At 41.2% G+C, this 20,218-nt stretch overlaps 1 protein-coding gene and 2 long non-coding RNA genes across 4 annotated transcripts in view; 2 read left to right on the forward strand and 1 right to left on the reverse strand.

Moving 5' to 3' along the window:
* Nucleotides 1-20,218, forward strand: part of LOC127537670 (uncharacterized) — a 122,116-nt gene that overhangs the window by 46,638 nt on the left and 55,260 nt on the right. The gene's annotated exons all lie outside the window — the stretch shown is intronic.
* LOC110968095 (uncharacterized) lies at nt 1,974-17,401 on the reverse strand. 2 transcript variants are annotated; one of them, XR_007947461.1, is made up of 2 exons: nt 17,286-17,401; nt 1,974-10,078 (listed from the first exon to the last, which is right to left on the reverse strand). It is a non-coding gene; the product is annotated as an uncharacterized LOC110968095 (long non-coding RNA). The 2 variants fall into 2 exon arrangements; XR_007947460.1 differs by having other exon boundaries at nt 17,270-17,385.
* mboat2b (membrane bound O-acyltransferase domain containing 2b) lies at nt 3,441-20,059 on the forward strand. The gene is made up of 13 exons (XM_022217915.2): nt 3,441-3,559; nt 8,729-8,874; nt 9,956-10,033; nt 11,926-12,021; nt 12,138-12,193; nt 12,267-12,321; nt 12,407-12,590; nt 14,688-14,880; nt 15,102-15,205; nt 15,291-15,355; nt 15,634-15,766; nt 16,785-16,936; nt 17,313-20,059. The coding sequence occupies exons 1-13, from the start codon at nt 3,470-3,472 to the stop codon at nt 17,482-17,484; spliced, it is 1,524 nt and encodes a 507-aa protein (XP_022073607.1). The 5' UTR covers nt 3,441-3,469; the 3' UTR covers nt 17,485-20,059.

Here is a 20,218-nt window from a genome sequence, read left to right on the forward strand (position 1 = left end):
TCGTCGGTTTTATCTGTTTATTTCCACCACCTGCTGGACTGGATGGAAAAATCAAGACAGTTATGCATATAAGCCACCACTTTTGCAGCAACAGACGTTGAAACGAAGTCCTTTCATACCGAGATGCAAGATTACCAACACAAACTTATTTGACTACTTAAAATATTCAGGTCAAAAAAGCACCTGGTAGAAAACAATAAAAACAAAATTCTCTTATATTGAATATTTGTTTGAAGTATCAGACTTTAAACACATCCCATGAGTTTTCCGAACAACCTACCGCAGATGTTGCTTCCCTTAGTGTTGATGTTCAGTCCCTTTGGTACACATTTTATTATATTACATGACACGACACAGCATGATTCCAGTCAGTGCATCTTGCCTGTTGTATCCTGCTCTGCATTTTGCTTTCAGACTCTTGAATCCAGCTCGGTTCTGTCATCTGTTGCTGGAGCTGACTTCCATCTCTTCTTCAGTGCTTTTAAATGCTGAAATTCAACCCTGTCCTGATCAGACACACAGCAGTTGCACTGCTTTAACAACACTGTAATCTATTTCCTTTTCTTTACAGTTTCTGACCAGATTCTGCCTTTCCTCTGAAATGAAGCACAATTCACAGCCTCTGATCACAGATGGAGGCTTTCTCACCAGTAATTATTCTCAATCGATCGATTATTCTGGCCTCTCTTCAACTCAATTTAGCTATTATTGATTGTCTGGAAGGATCACTGAAAGGAACAGAAGAGTTTATTTTCAGAGTCCTGAAGGAGGTCAAACTCCCAGTGAAGAGGCTGATCAGTGCATAACCGTTTAATGATTGACAACAAATGCCATGATGCGGCTGCAGCTTTTATTTAACGGACTGATGGTACCAAACCAAAGAGAAATAAACTTGGATCATCGGCAGCTCACTGTGGTTTACTCGACATTAGCTCTGACTAAATAATTAGATTTAACAAAAATTTGTAAGAAATGTTCCCCACTAAAGTAGAGCATCAACAACATCAGGTTCTGCAGGAATAACCTCATTTTTCTATGCTTTACATAATTAACATGCAGAAAACTATAGATTCCAATCAGATGAGATGTACAAGGCTGCAACCACTTAACAGCCTTCAGTGGCGTTCTACCTGAATCAATCCACCGCCTAATGCCATCATTATGATGCCACGTAATATATAGAAACCATCAATATTATACAGAAAGGCAGCGTAACCGGACTTTGCATCGCTTACAAGCATCTCATGTAGCAAGAATGAATGCCATCACAAAAGCTAGAAACCCAATTAAAATAATTCAAATACCTGCGACACGTACATTACATCTAGAAGGAGCCACCCAATAAAATGATAGATAGATAGATAGATAGATAGATAGATAGATAGATAGATAGATAGATAGATAGATAGATAGATAGATAGATAGATAGATAGATAGATAGATAGATAGATAGATAGACTGATAGATTGATTGATTCATTCATTCATTCATTCATTTTACTCACCAAAACTGTTTTTTTTTTTCATTTCTACATGAGAACAAGCCTCACTTTCAGTCAGTCTGAGCTGTACAGCTGTCATACAGAGATGAGCGACCGTGTGGACCAGAGCCACTTCTGATATTAAGACTAAAAATTTGCAGTTTCAGCTGCTGGTTGAAATATGTCATCAGCTGAGGACTGCTCAGTTGGTGGACTGCGGTGTGCTGCCTCTAAAATCTCTCGACTGAAAACAGAATCCCTCTAAGTGACTTCGGGGGTATAAAGCTAATATCCGTTGAAGCCTAATTAGTTTGAAGGTAAGATCATGTTCTTATTGGTTTATGGTTACAGTAAGTCTGATCTGCTGATGCCAATATTGGTGCAGTGGTTACATTTTTCTTATATTTTCTATATGACAGTGTTGAAGTACTCACTTTCTCTCAATAAATTATTGAAATATACAAAGAAAGTCAGAGAACAAGGGACCAAACTGTGATTTTTACATGCTCCTCAAGGTGTATGGTGAAAATGGCCTGTACTTTTATTGGAAATTTTGATCCAAAGGGTTACAAAAATAATTCTGATCAATTAGGCCCTTCAGTCCAGGTTTTTTTAATACCAGCTGAAAAGAGACAAGTTCAGGCTGTAACAGCTGCAAAGCTCTGAGGCCAAACTGAGCAACCTCAACCAGTCATTTAGAAATGCAGTCAGTGTCTTCATCTCCATCAGCAAGTCACAGTGAGATCTGCAGCAGAAACTCCAGTGCAGCACCAGTAATCCCAGTGCAACGCTCCAGCAGTCCCAGGAGCAGGCTGGTGATGGTGTGACAGTTACTTCTTCTCATAATTGTTTTTAAAGGTAAAAAGCATCAGAAATCAGTGAAAATGTCCTCCTAAAACCAGAGTGGAACCACAAACCATCAGAAAACACAATATTTAAAGTTTATTATCAAAGAAACTAAGGCTACAATTGCAGTTTTGGATTTTTTTTCCCTAACCATTTAATTTAAAATGAAATATCTTTCGTCTAATCAGTTAATCAGCTAATCAATTCAGCTGCAGTAATTATAGATGAATATGTATAACAGACATAAACAACAATGCAATAAATAAACAAACAAGAGGCTAAAAGAAAAGAGTCCTGTTTGAGACGAAGAAGAGGAGGAGAGATGGATGAAGGAGGGCACAAAAATGCCAAAACTCCCCACAATAAAGCTTCTCTGGTGTGACCATTTTCAGCTTTTCTTCATTTTATGTGATAATAAACAGTCATTTCTGGTGGCAAAGACAAAATATGACAAACTGTGATGCACACATTTACAGAAAAAGGATTCAAGAAAGGAGTCTGATATTAAACATTTTTAGATCACAAAGCAGCAAATGGGGTTGTGTTTAAAATGTGTTTGTAGCCGGTTTAATACAGGATCAGGTTGTTTTCGCTATTCATTGAGCTGCCAGTGAACCTTGAAGGACAGACTGAAACAAAAGGAGTAGAAAAAGTGAAGAGGAGTGGTGGCGTGGAGGAGGGAAAAGTGAGAGCATGGTGGGGAAAAAGAGGAAGTGGAGGAGAAGGATTAGGAGAAAGGGATTAAAATAATGGAGAGAAATGAGAAGAAGTGGAAAGAAGAGAGAAAGCAGGAAAGGTGGAGGACATGAAGAAGAGACAGAAGGAGGGAGGCAAGGGGAGGCTTGGGGGGAGGAAGGAGAATAAAAGAATAACAGAGGAGTAAAGCAGATGGAGATGTGAGGAGGAGAAGAATAAAAGAGGGAGGAGGGACCAGAGAGATGGATGTGGGGGAGGAGAAAGAGGGGGCATCAGAGGGAGGAGGGGGAGACAGACAGACGGGGTGAGGAGGAGGAACAGGAAGAAGAAGAGGAGGACGCACAGACACACGGACAGACCGCCGGCGGAACACGGAGCCTCCGCCGCCGCCTCTGAGCTGCTGCAGCCGGACACAGAAGCAGCAGACCCGGCCGCAGACACGGAGCCATGGCAGATGACGACGCCCCAACCACGGCCTGCACCGGCTCCAGCCTGCTGCAGCCGGTCAGCGAGATCACCAACCTGCCGCTGGACCAGGTAAGACCCGCCGGGACGTCTCCTCCGAAATCACCTCCGGGGGCCGAGCGTCGGAGCCTCGGCGGCCGAGTCTCCGGCGCTCCGGGGCGGGGACCGGGCTGCTTGGTTCTGGGTAGCGGAGGGGGAGGAGGGGGGAGGTAAAAGCGACATGAAGCGGCCGGAGCGTGAACAAAAACGGCGGTGTGACAAATGAACAGGGCGGGTATGAGCGGCGGTTTGTTGAAAATGGATGGAGGCCTCGGATGGGCGATGATCGGTCCGTGTGTGTGGGCTGGTTCAGGCTTTGTGCGGCTGGTTTAGAGGAGATGGAGACCTGGATGTGTGCTGGAGGCTTACAGAGCATCCTGAGCATCCAAATGGTCCCAAAAAAACATGTTGATGACAGGAGAGCTTCATCCATCAGCATCTGTGAGGAGGAGGAAGAGGGGGAGGCGTGTCTGGTCCCAGCAGGAGGAAAACCTCATCAATATCTGCCTGGAAGGATCAAATATTAGCTTTGATTAGCTGAGCCGATCACTGATCAATCTGAACACATGCATTAATTCCAAACAATCACAACAAAGAATGAAGAATTAATCTCCTCTGCAATAATCTAATCAGTAAAGAGTGTACAAATACTCTATTACAAATCCAAAGTAGTCTCTGTCCAGTGCTACTAGAAGTAAGATCTGCCCTGTGGCTGATATAATAAACCACATTATTGATCCTAATCAGCAGCAGCAGCAGGAGTCATGGGTGGATTACTGAGCAGCCTGTTGGGCCGGAGCCCAAAGAGTCACAGGGTGTTGGTCCAGAGCCTCTGAAGTGACGGTTAACGGTTCATGTTGGCAAGTCGATCAAACAACCGCTAGAAAGAGACACAAAACAGCAACAAAAAATGGACGAGTCACTACAAAGAGGCCCGAAAGAGAAGCAGCATAGAGACAAATCAACAGAAAATGAGCAGAAAGAGGTAAAACTGATGCAAAGAGACACAACAGCTTAGTGTGTAGATCTTCAGTGTCTCCTTCGGTATTGTAGGACTAGTGGGGGGCCTTTTACTAGTCTGGCTCAGGGGCCCGTTGCCTCATAATCTGTCCACGGCAGCAGTTTCTCCTGTTGCAGCTGTTAGAGCTACTTTTTATCCCGTCAGACTGTTAGGTTCTGTGTTCAGGCCATCTGCAAACCCCCTTGAGTCGAGAAAGTCTAGAAGACTTTGCTGCTTGATGAAGCTGCAGACGAACATGAAACAATGTGACACAAGCTTCCATAGATCAGATGTTTTAAGGCGTTGATCTGGTAAAACGTCAGTCAGGAAACTGAACAAATAATCAACAAACAGATCAATGATGGAAATAATGGTTAATTACAGGTATTATTGTTTGATTCTTCAGCCTGGATTCCTGTGGTCAACATCTGCTTTTTCATTTTTAGATTTTGGATTCTGATCTGGGACTGCGACTGCTGATAATCTTATTGTTGATTGATCTGAATCCTAAATAAGAAATACCCACAATTCAATGTCCTAGAGGCCAAAGTGATGCCCTCAGACGTCTTATGTTGTTCAAACTAACCACAAAATATTCAATTTACAGTCATTCAAGATGAAGAAAACCAACAAAATCTTCTATCTGAGAGCGTCAAAGCAGCAAAATTTGAACATTTTTATGATTAAGTTTAACTATTAATCAGTTAGTGAAACAGAATTTGATTAATTTTGTCAATTGATTGTCAAAAGACCAAAGTAGATTTAAAATTAACTGCTTATTTTGAGATAAATCTAATTTTAAAAAAAGCATGGTATAATCCTTTTATTAACAGGAAAAAATACATCTAATGATTGAAGAAAAAAGAAAAGCAATCAAGTCTAAAATCACAACCATGGAGTTGGGAACGAATAGGAAAGCCAGTAGATAAACTGAACCTGAATGTGGAGTTTATTCAGTGATCGAGGAATCAAATCAGACTGATAAACACACCTGTAGTCATAAATACAAGTAAAACACACACTCATAGTGGAAACTGTTCAGTCAGACAAATGAAAACAAGACAATAAAAACGGCTTCAACATCTGATATAATTCAAACATCAAAGTTCAACATCCCTGAGATAAAAACACAGAGTAACATTCATCCGGTAAAACCACGTCGTCCTCCTCACAGGTGATACCATCGGCCGTGTAACAGGTAGACGCTGCTGCGCTCTGATTGGCTGACAGCCAGGCCTCTGGTGACTGGGTTGAATCCTGATGATCCAGATCCAGGTCCTGGATCAGGTGACACGCACCGTTTGTTCCACTGCTGCTTCTGGAAGTAAATTTTTGCGTCTTTTGTGTCTATGTCAATTTGTATCTCTTTATGCTGCAGTTGACTGGTTTTACTGGTAAACACTGAGCTCACACTGGAGCTGTCTTCATGCAGTCTACATCTGCACCATGAGAATGTTGGGATTGTTGAACGAAAACCTCAGGCATGACGCGGTGCTGAACAACCACCACTTTTCAGTCACTGATTTTTCTACTGAGACCCGTTTTACACATGTAGACAGGAAGCGGAGTCCAGCTCTGCAGCTTCAGACTCGATCAGTCCAACAGTTTGGGTTAGTCTGAGCCAAATGTAGAAGTTTTCCTCCTTCGTCAGTTTCTAATGAACTCCATCTAAAGACAACAGGCACATTTTGAGCGTCAACCGAGCGTCTGACTGTAATCACTCAGTTTACACACGGTCCATTATTCATGATCGACACGCCGCCTCGGTTTACAGCCAGATCAGATGCTGCCGAACGCAACAAATATGTAAATTCTCCCTAAATACTGCACAGATGCCGCAGGAATGCTCGGTAAATATCCTGCAGAAACTCTGAGTGTGATGAAGAGCCCCCTCTCATCATCCATCTTGTGTTGGCCACTGAGCAGCAGCGTTAATTGACTCTTTCAGCTCAGTGACCTGTGTGACCCTCAGACTGCAGCTCACTGCACTCACACTTCAGGACAACAACAGTAGCTGCCCCGTCTCACATCCTTTACTGCAGGACACCATGGAATAAAGCCACTAAGTTAAAGTCCGGGAGTAAAATGCGCATGTTTGAAGTGAAATGCTGTATTGTGATCAAAATGTGGTTGAAAAATGGTGGATCTTGCTTTAGTTTTATGTCTCTTTGTGGTTGTTTGAGTCTCTTTGTGGTTGTTTTGCATCTTTGAGGTCAAGCTGCATTTCCTTGTGGTTGATTTGTGTCTCTGTAGTCATTTTGTGTGTTTTGCTGCTGTTTTTGTCTCTCTGTGGTAATTTTGTTTGTCTTTGTGGTTGTTTTCTGTCTTTTTGTTGTCTTTTTGTTGTTTTGCCTCTCTTCGTGGCTGTTTTGTCTATTTTGTTGTTTTGTGGATGGTTTGCGTCTTTTAGTGATTGGTTTATGTCTCTGTTGTTGGTTTGTTTCTTTGGAGTTTCTTTTTATCTGTGTGATGATTTTGTGTTTGTTTCATGTCTCTTTCCAGATGTTTTGTGTCTTTTAGTGGTTAGTTTATGCCTCTTTGTCTTCATTTTGCATCCCTTTGTTGTCATTTTGTGTCTTTTTTTCTTTGTAATTGCTTTTTATCTTTGTGATGAGTTTTTCCGTCTTCGTGGCTGTTTTTTCTGTGATTGTTTGATATATTTCTATTGTTGATTTGTGTGTCTTTGATGTCAATTTGTGTCTCTGTGGTTGTTTTGACTCTCTTTGTGGTCATTTTACTTGTCTTTGTGGTTGTTTGGTGTCTCTTTGTTGTCTTTATGTTGTTTTGTGTCTCTTTATGGTTATTTTGTGTATTTTGTTGTCAATTTGTGTCATTTTGAGGTTGTTTCATGCCTCTTTCCAGATGTTTTGTGTCTTTTAGTGGTTAGTTTTTTGTTGCCATTTTGTGTCTTTTTGTTTCTTTGTAGTTTTTTTTCAGTCTTTGTGATGATGTTTTGGCTGTTCTGCCTCTGTGATTGTTTCATGTCTTTCTATTGTTGTTTTTTCTGTCTTTGATGTCAATTTGTATCTCTTGATAGTAATTTTGCATATTTGAGGACTTTTAATCGCTCTTTTGTGTCTTTTTGTGGTAATTTTGTTTGTCTTTGTGTTTGTTTTGTGTCTCTTCATGGTTGTTTTCTTTGAATTTGTGTCACTTTGTGGTTGTTTCATGTCTCTGTGGATGCTTTGCGTCTTTTAGTGGTTAGTTTATGTGTCTTTGTCATCAGTTTGCACCTTTTTGTTGCCATTTTGTGTCTTTTTGTTACTTTGGAGTTGCTTTGCATCTTTGTGATGATTTTGCACCTCTTTGTGACTGTTTTGTTTGTGATTGTTTCATATATTTCTGTTGTTGTTTTGTGTGTCAGTTGTGATGTCAATTTGTGTTTCGTTATTGTCTCTTTGCAGTATTTTGTAGTTGTTTTGACATCTCTTTGTGTTTATTCCGTATCTCTGTGTTTGTTTTGTGTCTGCAGTCGTTTTGTTTATCAATGTGGTCGTTTCAGGTTTCACTGTAGACGTTTTGGGTGTTTTTGTTAATTTTGTGTCTCTCTGGAATAATGCAATTTGTCTTTGTTTACTGAACCTTGTGACTTTTAAACTAAAAATCTAACCCTAACAAGGTCAGGGGCCCCTAACCCTGTCCATATGTGATTGATTAATTATCTTTATGTAGTTACAGCAGTTACCACAGATGGATGGCTATCAGGAAGTGTCAGTCTTCTTGTTTGTGTGAGGGGCAGCAGATCTCTGCAAAGTTCAAAAAACTGAAATGAGTCTTAAATGTAATTCAGTGAACCTGATGTGCATTAATGGGCGACTGAGAGGTTCTTTGGAAAGTAGCTGTGTGAAAATGCAGCTATTAGCTTTTCTAGTCAGATTAAGCGTCCTGATGGAGACGACCGCTGGGCTTCCTGATGGTTTTCCTGAGCGCTCAGCTTTTCCTCTCGGACACCTCTGGACTGTAGATGGATGAATTTTGTGTGATGTAATCTGTCTTGTGGACGGCAGGTCTTGGCTCACCAAACTATAAATATCTTCTGAAGGTCTAATTTTATCAGTGGAGACGTCAGAGACTTTCTGAGTCAACAGAGTTCAGCCTAAAACAGCCATGAAGTGCTGCTGCTGCTCTTAACAAAATCATTCGTGATGCTCCTACAACCTGACCCATACAAATCTCTCTCCTCCCTCTGCTTCTGTCTGCAGGTGAACTTTGTGGTGTGTCAGCTCTGTGCTCTGATCTCAGCCTTCTGGTTTCGTCTCTTCCTCCACCCCAGTAAAACCAGTCCGTTCATCAGACATGTGGTGGCGACTCTACTGGGACTCTACTTCGCTATGTTCTGCTTCGGATGGTAAGATTGACTCTGACTATGATGCTGGATTTCTGAGACAGATTCCACTCCTGATCCCTAAACCCAAAGCAGTTTCTGGTATTTTTACCATTTTTACTCACTGTGTGCTCATTTTTCCTTATGATATGAAGTCCTGCACCTTTATGGAAACAGTACAACCATAGAAGAGAGAACTCAAAATATCTTCCATAAATCCTGAAAAAACAAAGTTACATTTGAATTATTTGCTTTACAAAAAAGATGAAACCCACATGTACGCTATGCCCTCGAGCAGGGATGTCAAACATGTGGCTTGCGGGCCAAAACTGGCCCCACAGAGGGTCCAATCCATCCCGTGGGACAATTTTGTAAAGAGTAAAAATTACAGAGAAGACCTTAACTGCAGATTGTAAATTTGTAAAAGTATAAATTTAAAATAATTTCTGGACAACTTGTTTGAATCATAAAGTCAAACATTATATTGCTCATCGTTCTTTTGTCGCTTTGAGTCTCATTTTTTGTTATATTTTGTCTTGTTTTTTTTTGTTTGTTTGTTTTGTCTGAGTTTTGTCATTTGTTTCATGTTTTTGTCGTTTTGTCAAGCTTGTATTTTTGGTCTTATTTTTCTCATTTTGTGATCCGCTTTAGTCATTGTTTTGTGTATCCGTTTGTGTTTTGGGTTTTTTTTTTTGTCTCGCTTGTGTTGTTTGTGTAATTTTGACGATTTTGGCCGCAGTTTCTTGCCAATAACAACATTCAATTTTTTTGAATGAAACGTGTGAAAGAGTAAGTGATTTAGCTGAAATATCACAATTTAAGCTGATGTTTGACTATTACTTTGGATGGACACTGGGGGACATGCTCCTCTAATGGTCCTTTAAGCCATGAACACAAACTAGTTTATTTAGACTCATGTGACTCAAAAAAAATCTTTGAATTTTCTTTAAGAATCTAAAATGTGCCGCGGAGGTGGTGCAGTGAATTTTTATCAGTTACTGTATCTCTGAATGTATTTGAGCAATTCTGGATATGCAACATGAGAAAATACAATATCGTGTTACTTCTTGAAAAAAACATATACACATTTCCTCTGTCTTTGCAGGTACGCTCTTCACTTCCTGGTTCAGAGTGGACTCACCTACGGCATCATGATCCTGACCGGAGTCGAACACATGCACAAGTGAGCTCCAGAAAAGTCCTCAAATCACAGCTTCATCCTGAATCCCTGTCAAGAAAGTCACAGTTTTAGGGAAAGTTAGGTGTTGGTGGAACTGCTGTTAGTGTGCAAACATTAAAACTGCCAGAGGAATCGTTTGTTAATGAGCTCACTGATAAACCTCAGTCAGATCCAATAAAATCAGAGTTTATTCTGATGGAGAACTTTTCATTTCCTCTGAGATTCCTCAGAGGAAATCAATCAAAATCTCAGCACAAATCATAAAGTGGATGTAATTTAGAGAGCTTCAGATCCAACGGAAGATTAAAACTGTCAATAAAAAAACAAGCTGAGACCTCGGCTATCAAACTATTACATAAAGAACACCTGAAAATGACGATTAATTGATTGAAAGTTTCATATAAGGTCATGAAAAATCGGCCAGCACAGTAAAAATAACTGGAAGATTAAGACCCTAAACCTGGCGAAAAGGTTCGGATTTAGGAGGCAACCATAGATTTTGCACTTCAATAGCATGTTCATTTTACATCGGTACTGAACAGCCAGTTTACATCATGAAGAAAGCTCTTATACCACGAAGCTGCAGCCTATTAAAGTCAGCCAAAGTCTACATAATACAGCTTTAAATTCAACTCAGTTTATCTACAAATGACTGAACAATATGAAACATTCTGTTCTCTGGTGAACATTTCAAGCAAACAAAAAATACTTGTTGCATTTTCTTGAGACTAACAGAAACATGAAACCACTAAAACATGACCAAGCCTTAAAAATAAATGATAAAGATGATCAGGTCTGATCAAATGAGCATTCACTCTCAGAAAGTCAAGATTTACCTGCATGGAACTGGAGGATCTCGCAGTCAGACTGATTTATTGATGGAAAACCTCTATAGTTACCTGAAACTGCTCCTGCTCCTATTTATCTTTGATGAGAAGAATCAGGTGAGGTAAGATTTCTGTTTCTGCAGTGTGACCTGTCTGACACAGCTGGTCATTGTCCCGCTCTGCACAGGATGAACCCTGCACATGTTCATGATGTTTCCTGTAGCTCAGAGACAGACTGTGGCTGAATCCCAAACCGCCCCCTACACACTCCCCCTCCACTACCGAGTGTCACTCCAAAAGAAGTCACACTCGAAGCTGTGGAGGGCACCTATTATTGAAGGGAGAGGGTATAAATACGATCGTCAGGAATGGGATGCCCTGTCGCCTCACCGGAAAACGGAAGACGTCATCGCCATGGTAACACAAAGACGCCTACTGTGCATGGCTGTAGCACTGTGGCACAGGTTGCAACTAACAAGGATCGCTGCTGCTTCCAGAAGACGAAAGCATCCCATTTTTTTTTCACTGACATGTTTTCCAATCCTATTATCTGGCATTTCAAATCCAACAAATGAATGAATGAATAAATGAATTCTGTCAGTTGTGTTCAAATTTTAAGGTGTCAGGGGGTGCACAATTAAATCAAACGTCAGCAGAGAAGAAGATTTGTTTCTTGTGATTTACCTTTTTACACCACTCTTTTTGTGATGTTCTGTCAGTGTGAAAAATGCGTGGGAGAAATAATGGACGCATGTGGAACTCACATCAATATGTTTGTTTCCTCCTCCATTTCGACGTTGCACTTCCTGAAAAAGTTGTCCAGAGTGAGCATCAATGCAGACTCGTTATTTAAGGCCTGAACAGTCCACTCTCCCTCCGCACTATGCGGTTTGGGACGGCCCTTAATATGGAGGACCCTCCGCGGGAACGCGCAAACGGAGGGGTAGTGTGTAGGGATAGTGTGTAGGGGGCGGTTTGGGATTCAGCCTGTGTGTTTCCAGCTCCACAGACGTTGCTGAGACTGAAGTCATGTTGATAAATGGCAGTCTGTTTCCTGTGTTATTGCAGATACTGCCTCCTGGTGGCCCTGAGCTATCTGAGTCTGTGTCAGATCACTCGAGTCTACGTCTTCGATTACGCCATGTACACTGCTGACTTCACAGGGTAACTGCACTCTTCCAGCTGATTTCACCCGCATGCTCACACTAGATCTGAGTTATGGAGGCTGTGAAGCATCTCTGGTACATACTTTGTCCTCACTGTTATCATTCTCTCTCCAGCCCCATGATGGTGATAACACAAAAGATCACCAGCCTGGCGTTTGAAATCCATGACGGTAAGCTCCATCCAGAGTTTGGATGTTTGCCACTCAAAAGCTGTGACTTACTCTCAGTTTGTTTTCCCGACAGGAATGGCTCGAAAAGAGGAACATCTGACAGCAGGGCAGAAGATTCTGGCGATAAGGTTTGTCTCAGTGAGTTTGAAGATGTCTGTGCAGATGTTGAGCTGCTGTGGTGATCAGAGCTCACTGGTGTGTCTGTTTGCTCAGGAGGATGCCCAGTCTGCTGGAGTACTTCAGCTACAACTGTAACTTCATGGGGATCCTGGCCGGACCCACCTGCTCCTACAACGACTACATCGCTTTCATAGAGGGGGACCCACGTCGCCATAGAGACCAGGAGGCCGACAGGAAGTCCACCTGCAAGCTGAGGCAGAACGAGCCCTCGCCAAATGTAGGTCACATGACTGCCTGGGCTCTGATGCTCTCAGAGCCTGTGTAAAGCTCTGTCTCTTGTTGTGAAACCAGAGCAGCTCCATCCATTATTCAGAGAAGTGATGTGGACAAAGTGTCCACTCAGTGACCAGACTCTGTTAAAACCACACAACTGTTTATGATGGAGGGAAACAAAAACCTCCAGTGTGAACAACCCTACGGGTGGTTTGTCCCTCTCAGACAACCAGACTGTCTATAAAAGATAGGTGTAGCTGCAGGGTCTGAAGCCAAAAACGAAGTGCCTACACCTGTATTCTTTCTAACAGCCAGCAGGGGGCAACTGGTCCAGTTGTAAAAAGAAGTCTGATATCTTTAAAAAATGACCCTAATACTTCCTTGATCTGTTAGCTCAGTTGACATTTTCCTAATGACTTTATGGTCTCAGTCATTCGTCTCAAGTGCTCCTCAATACAGCACAGTGTTCAGTTTGTTCGTTCTAGCCCCATTGAGAGAAAAATAGATGATGAAGCTTTAGGACAGAGCTACCTTGTGATCAGTAGTGGTCTCTACCATATGGACATGCATTATGCCCTTAAGTTCTCCAGTTAGGTCAGCCCCTCACACAACAGTAGTCCACAAACCAATGGGTGACAACATGGTCTGTGAATACAATGCATTTGAGTGTATGATAAAATCACTGCTGTGGTAAAGATATGATTTGGTTTAATGAAAGAGCTCTGTTTGAGTTTGAAGAAGTAGGTCAGAGAACCTTAGTTACAAGAATAAACAGTGGTGAAATGAAGAAAAAACAGGAAACAAACAGCAGTCTCCGGGTTAAAGTTGACCCATTCGTCCACCCCAACCTACTCCCAACTCCAATATTGGGCGTGTGACTGTTTTACCTGACTGTCTGCTAGGCCTAGATGATAAAATGATAGCAATATGTACCTGCAATTAGTCCCACTAAGAAATCATTTGATAAAAGTTTAATAGTTTTACTTAAATGCATTCAGTGCAGTTCACAAATAGCCTAGCCGCGCTAGACCCAGGTCTGAAGACACAAGGGTCTAGGAACTCTCGACAGGGAGGGAGCCGGGCTAAAAGGTTGTCTTTCAAATCACTCTGCAGCAATTGGGTAGGTATACAACCAATCAGCGCAACGAATAGGCTGACGTAGTTCCTGGAGCGCCGGAAATCAGAGGATGCGGGAGCCTTGTTTATACAGTATGTGGGTGAAGCTCAAGTATATTACAGACATGTTAACAGAAAGATTATTCAGAGTCGGTGCTAATGGAGCTCAACGACTGTTGTCGTTTTTGTTGTCGACCCTGGCAGAGAATTAAATTCGTTGCCGTGGGTTGTCTAGCGCGGCTAGGCTAGTAGTTTCCGGTTGTTTCTGTCAGAATCGTCGCACCTCTGTTGTCACTTCGTTACGCCCGCCTTCTGACTCTACACTTCATGGTAATTCGTCGGCCAGTTTTCGGAGCATCCAACCTCGAGGCTTACCGAGGGTAACTAGACCCACCCTAGCAGAGAATTAAATTTGTTGCCGTGGGTTGTCTAGCGCGGCTAGGCTAGTTCACAAACACATTGGCTCATGAACAGCCTATGATATTCCTCGGTAATGGATCGAGCTAAGAGTGACACACAAACAGCTTATCATTTACCAGTTCTACAGACAAATTGTAAACAAAAAGTAAAAGGTTGGAACAGCACTAAAATGAGACATGACAGTAGGTCTGGTTGTTCAAGACTAGCTCGCTACTCTAATATAGTGAAAGCCACTGCAAGGTTTTGGCCTTGCATTGTTGAATGCCATCGGCTTTTAGAAGACTCATAAACATCCACAGACAGATTTATTTAAGGCTGTATTGGTAGCGCTCAAAGTCATATTCAATTAGGAAAAAAAATGAAATTCAATTGAAAAAAAGTACAAATACGACAAGTGGTTAATGGAAAAGTGTCTAAATTCAGTGTTTTTTTCTGCTGGTCTCTGTTAAAATTAGTCATTCAAAATGATTTATGTTAACTGAGATTAAACATTTCATCATGGTAAATTTTTCAGCTCAGTCAAACTGTCTGAAACTAAATGAGATTAAATGTGTGTCCCCTTCAGATGGAGGTCGTCCGTAAAGTGGCCACGTCCTTCTTCTGCCTCCTGGTCTTTCTGTCGGTGTGTAAGGTTTTCCCCGTAGAGCGAAACATCGATGACAATTTCATCGCCAACACGCCGTTTTATGCTCAGGTGGTCTATCTGTATCTGTCCATGGTGACCACCAGACCCAAGTACTACTTCGTGTGGACGCTCGGTGGGTGAATAAAACCTGGATCCTTTCTTTATATAATCCTTCAGTTTGTCTTTTGTCTGGGCAGTGGATCAGCAGAGTCTACTGATTGTTTTCATGGAACAAAATACAACTAAACATCCATTTGTTTTGCTAATCTGGCCTGAAGATAGAGCAAAAATAACATGAATATGACACATGCAGTGTAGGTATCTAAATTTCAGTCTGTCTCACCCGTCCAACAGCTGATGCCATCAATAACGCTGCTGGCTTTGGCTTCAATGGCTACGACAGTGACGGCTCTCCTCGCTGGGACCTCATCTCTAACCTGAGGATCCTCAACATTGAGGTCTGAACTGTCAGGGATCTGGACTTTATACACTATGAAAATATTTAATATGCAGTCAGTCTTATCAACCTCTTTTTGGTTCCAGTTTGCCACCAGCTTCAAAGTTTTCCTCGACAACTGGAACATTCAGACGGCGCACTGGCTCAAAAGGTTTGATCACCTTTACTCTGTTTTAGTGGCTTTATTTTGTTTTTGTTGGTCTGTTTGCGGTTGTTCTGTGTCTTTTTATGATTATTTGACTAACAACATGAAAAGACATTTCATACAGCAGTTGACATTGATTAAATTATATTTTTGATAAATGTTTTTCTGTCTGCTGGAGATTTAAAATGAATGAACCCGCTTTATTTAACCTGCTGTATATAAAATGCACAGACTGCTGTTGGTTTGTGACCTCTGACCTTTGACATCTGATCTCTGGTTAACAGAGTGTGTTACGAGCGATGTCCCTACCACCCAACAGCAGCCACCTTCATCCTGTCAGCCATGTGGCATGGAGCCTATCCAGGATACTACCTCACCTTCCTCACCGGCATCGTCGTCACGCTGGCCGCCAGAGCGGTGAGCTGTACCCACTAAAGCTTGTTTTATGCTTGACGCATCCACGAAACTCCACATGGTTGAATTATGTCATTTTAGCAGCCTCGCCCCCTCATGTGGCCCTTCTCAAGCGGAAAATTTCCATGTCGCGCACCTCCAAACTTTTCTAATAGTGCGGATGGAGATGTGTGGAAAACACAGTCTATGGGAAAACATGGTGGAAGAACAAGAGCTCCTAGCAGCAGAAGTTCAGAAATACAGTTTTTTATACGATTCATCACACAGAGATCACCGTATTAACCAGGTCATGAACAATTCATGGTGTAAAATTAAAACTAACTGTTGAAATACAGCCATTCAGTAAAATGCCATGTTGTAAGCGGTGGAAACGATGGCAAACTTCTTCTACTCTAGTGTAGTACTGTGGTATATGTGTCCTTAAAAGCCACATACTCGAGCGGATTTCAAGCGTCTCATTTCCACGTGCCACATTCGTGCAGAAAGCATAACCCAGGCTTTGCTCTTATTTTATGAGTCCAATAACCGTTTGCTGTAGCTTTAGAGGCTCAGTAACTATTATCTGTAGGCGTAGGAGCCAACTAACTGTTTCCTGTATGCTTAGACAGCCCACTGACTACTAACTGTTAGCTGATGACTTCACAAGCTAACTGTTAGCTTTGGATTCCGCTTACCCCTAGGCATTGGCTTATGAGCTAACGAGCTGTTAGCTATTAGCATAGGAACCAACAAACTGCTAGCTCAAAAGCCTCCACACTGGTAGCTCTTAGCTGGTGACCACATTTACTAACTGCTAACAGTTAAGTGATAATCCATTAACTAACTGTTCGCTGATTAACCCAATAACCATTAGCTATTAACTGATGACCTCATTTACAAGCTGTTAGCTGCTGACCCGTTGTTGTTCGTACACATTTAAAAATATTGCTGTGTCTAAGTTAGCACTGTTCAGCGACCGAGCTCACATGATTTTAAATGCATCTCTTTTCAGTTACCTGAATAAAAATCTTGTCCCCTCCAGGTCAGACACAACGTTCGGCCATACTTCCTGCAATCACCCACCCACAAAGTGGTCTATGATGTCATCACATGGGCGGCAACTCAGATCGCCATCTGCTACACAGTGGTGCCTTTTGTGCTGTTGTCTGTGGGTCCGTCGCTAAAGTTTTACAGGTCTGTAAGTCAGCCAGGTTTAACTCTGTGGCTGAACTTCTGCTTTCCACGTCAACAAGTACTCATTATGATGTTAATTTCAGATGTTTCCTAACTCTATATAGCCACCTTACATCAACAAGTGGATTACTTTTTTCAACTTACTGTTTTCACTTTGACATGAAAGAGTCTTTTTCAGTAAATTCTCGTCAAAAAAGCTACATTGTAGTGGCAATGATTCAATGTTGAAAAGCAATAAAATAGGAAAATACTTTTATTTTAGTGGATGCATCACCAGATATTATAAATGCTGGGTAATTATTTATTTTTTATATATGTCACAAAGTGTTTAACCTGTCAGCCTCTTCACCTGGTGTCTCCTTCTTCCTCCCTGCAGGTCCTGGTACTTCAGCCTCCACATTGGTTGCGTTCTGTTGGCTGTGGCATTGCCTGTCAAACCGAGACATCTCCGCCTCAAAGAGCAGCAGAAAAGCTCCCTCCAAGAGTCGTCTCAGCACCATCTGGAGGGTCCAGACAGCAACTGCAGCCAGAAGGAAAAAACCACATGAGGACATAGAATATTCATGGGCAACATCATATTTCCATGACAAGGTGTGAACCATCACAGGGAGCTGCCTGCAAGCCTCGGTACAGAAACTCGATGGACAGTACTGTAATATTTGGGACATTGGGATGGATGAAAATAGACCCTGTGTTGTACCATGTCTTTTAAAAGGAAGTACGACTGCCAGGATAGTGTCTGGACTCAAGTGGTTTGTCTGTTAGTCTGTTGGCAGGTTCAGACAAATCAGCAACGTCAGAGGATATATATATATATATATATATACATATATATAAATACATACTGTGTGTGAATAAATACAAACAGCCCTGAACTGTCATGGCCACTTTCGCTGAAGTGACCCCATTTTCTTCCTGGCCGGACTCCTGCAGGCTTTTGATCTGCAAGTTTGACTGAATCAAGGAAGGCAAAACGAAAGGATGAGTAAGAAGGAAGTACATGGATGAATTAGTGAATGAAAAGTCCACTGTATGACGATCCAGAATAAGCAGGTGGATGACTAAATGAGTGAATTAAAATCCAACTGACTAAAACACTACATCACAGTATTCACATAAGTTGGAGAAAGTGCCAATAATTGTTCCACTCAGTCGCCTTAGTTGTTTTGATTTTTACAAGATGAATAAAAATGCTGCTTTGCAGGAGTACAGACCATTTTCACTTCAGATATCTTCTCCTGCTCTTCAGATGTCACTTTGTGGAAAGTACAGGACTATTAATGACAGCTGCATTCCACTTTACTGAGGTCCTGCTTTTGTGCATGCTGGTTCACTGTCATGACTCCTGATGGAACAGATAACGTACACCAGTACTTTTATTTACTGTCTCAAGCCAAAATATCTGCAGTGAAAATGGTTTATTAGCACGATCTGTTGATGTGTGAGCGGTGAGGACAGTGTCACGTTTACATTTGTAGATGTCGGTTTTGGTCAACTTGTTGTTTATGTCATATCATTCCAAACAGATGTGAGGGTTTATAGAATATTGTGTTTGCAGAATCAGTTTGAAGAACTGGAAAACACTGGAAAAAGGAATTCAAGTTCTGAAATGTCTGTATGATGATATGAGCTGTAAAGCTACTTAGATATCTCCACCATGAGAGGGTCATGCTGGTTTCAAGGAGTTAGCTTTCTTAGCTGATCAAATATGTTGCTATAGTTAATGGTTTAGTTAAGATGCTGATCTAAAACTTAGCTAACCGTTCAAATCTAAAACAATCACACTAAACCAAATTTAGATTGCATCCTTGAAAGGACATATACAAAAACGTAACTGCACATTGTTTTATGATGTTTAATTTGACCGTCACATCTTTTGAAGACATGGCCTTTGTTGGCCTCATCTTTCTGGTTGGCTGACACTTCACTGAAGAAATTTAACTAGTTGGTTTATTTTTTAAGTGACTTGGTTCATGTTAGCTAATGATTTCAGCTACTTGCTTTGGGATGGCCAATCACTGAGTAGAGAAACTAGTACATTTCACTTTGGGTTAGCTATCTGTTCAGTATGTAACCTGAAAATGTTTGATTCAAGTTAATTAAAGGTTAATTTTGGTTAAAAGAAAGGTAATTTTGGGTTAGCAAACAACTCTAAATGCTAAAACAGACAAAGCAAGCTAACTAAAGAGGCAGTTAGCACCAAGAAATGTTACAACTAATGGTTCGGTTTAGATGATAAACTATTTGATTCAGGTTAGCTAATAACTCCAAACTAAACAGCTGCAGTTTGATTTAGGTTTACTAGTGCTTTACTTCTGAAACTAAACCACTTAGTTTCCTTTCTAAGAAGTTTGGTTCATGTTAGCTAATGGTTTCAAAATGTTTGTTTTTGATTAAATACCAGGTCAGAGTAGGAGCTAAAACAATGCGCTTTTGGTTAGATAATAGTTTGGTGTGGCAACTAAAACATTATTCGTTAAACCATTTATTTTAAAGTTTATTTTTGGTTACCTACAGTGCAATGTTGAAGCCAAGACAGGCTTATTAAAGTGACTTTGATTCATGTTGGTTAATGAAAATGTTGAGTTGAACTAAAAGAAAGTTTAGTTTGGGTTCACTAACAGCTCAGTGTGGAAACTGAACTAGTCAGCTTAGAAATAACAGCTAAAGACGGTGCATAAGTCAGCTGCTGACAGTTATCTCTCCAGCAGCTGTAAAAATTATAGTCAGATTAGCTGAAGGTTTGGGTTTCATACAAGAAAGCAGTTATTCTTCTGCACTAACTTATATTCCAGCAGTATTGTTTAAAATGGTGCATCACACCACGTCAGTACCAACACATGAAGCCCAGTATTCAGAATTACTGCTTTGTGTTTGTAGTCGTGTCTTCTTTGCAACATCAGGAAAGCACCTTTCTAAATGTATCTGTATGTTTTCCTGTTTCCATGTTTGTATCTTTAGTGTTGTGTTTATTTCTTACAATTTCCTGACACCTGGTTAAAGATGTGACATTACTTAAAAATATGTTGAGGTGGTACATAACTAATGTTCTGATGGGGAATCAGTTTGATATGGACAATACGTTTGTTTTTTGTAAATGATGTGATTAAACCTTGGATTTTTGACACTTACTCATTTGTGATTGTTGCAGAAGAGTAACTCTGACATCAGACAGTTTAAAGGAGTCAATATCAATGACTGAGTGGAGGTTCAGTGGGATTCAAACTACTGGGATTCAGCTCTGGGCCTTTACTTTGGTGGGGTTGAACAGTAAGATAAGAC

This window comes from Acanthochromis polyacanthus, chromosome 16 (assembly GCF_021347895.1).
Source record: "Acanthochromis polyacanthus isolate Apoly-LR-REF ecotype Palm Island chromosome 16, KAUST_Apoly_ChrSc, whole genome shotgun sequence".
In the NCBI taxonomy this organism is placed as follows: Eukaryota; Metazoa; Chordata; class Actinopteri; family Pomacentridae; genus Acanthochromis; species Acanthochromis polyacanthus.

Coding starts and splice junctions, on each gene's coding strand:
- mboat2b (XM_022217915.2), top strand. CDS start 3,470: ATGGCAGATGACGACGCCCCAACCACGGCCTGCACCGGCTCCAGCCTG. Junction 3,560..8,728: donor CCAACCTGCCGCTGGACCAG/GTAAGACCCGCC, acceptor TTCTGTCTGCAG/GTGAACTTTGTGGTGTGTCA. Junction 15,206..15,290: donor TGAGGATCCTCAACATTGAG/GTCTGAACTGTC, acceptor TTTTGGTTCCAG/TTTGCCACCAGCTTCAAAGT.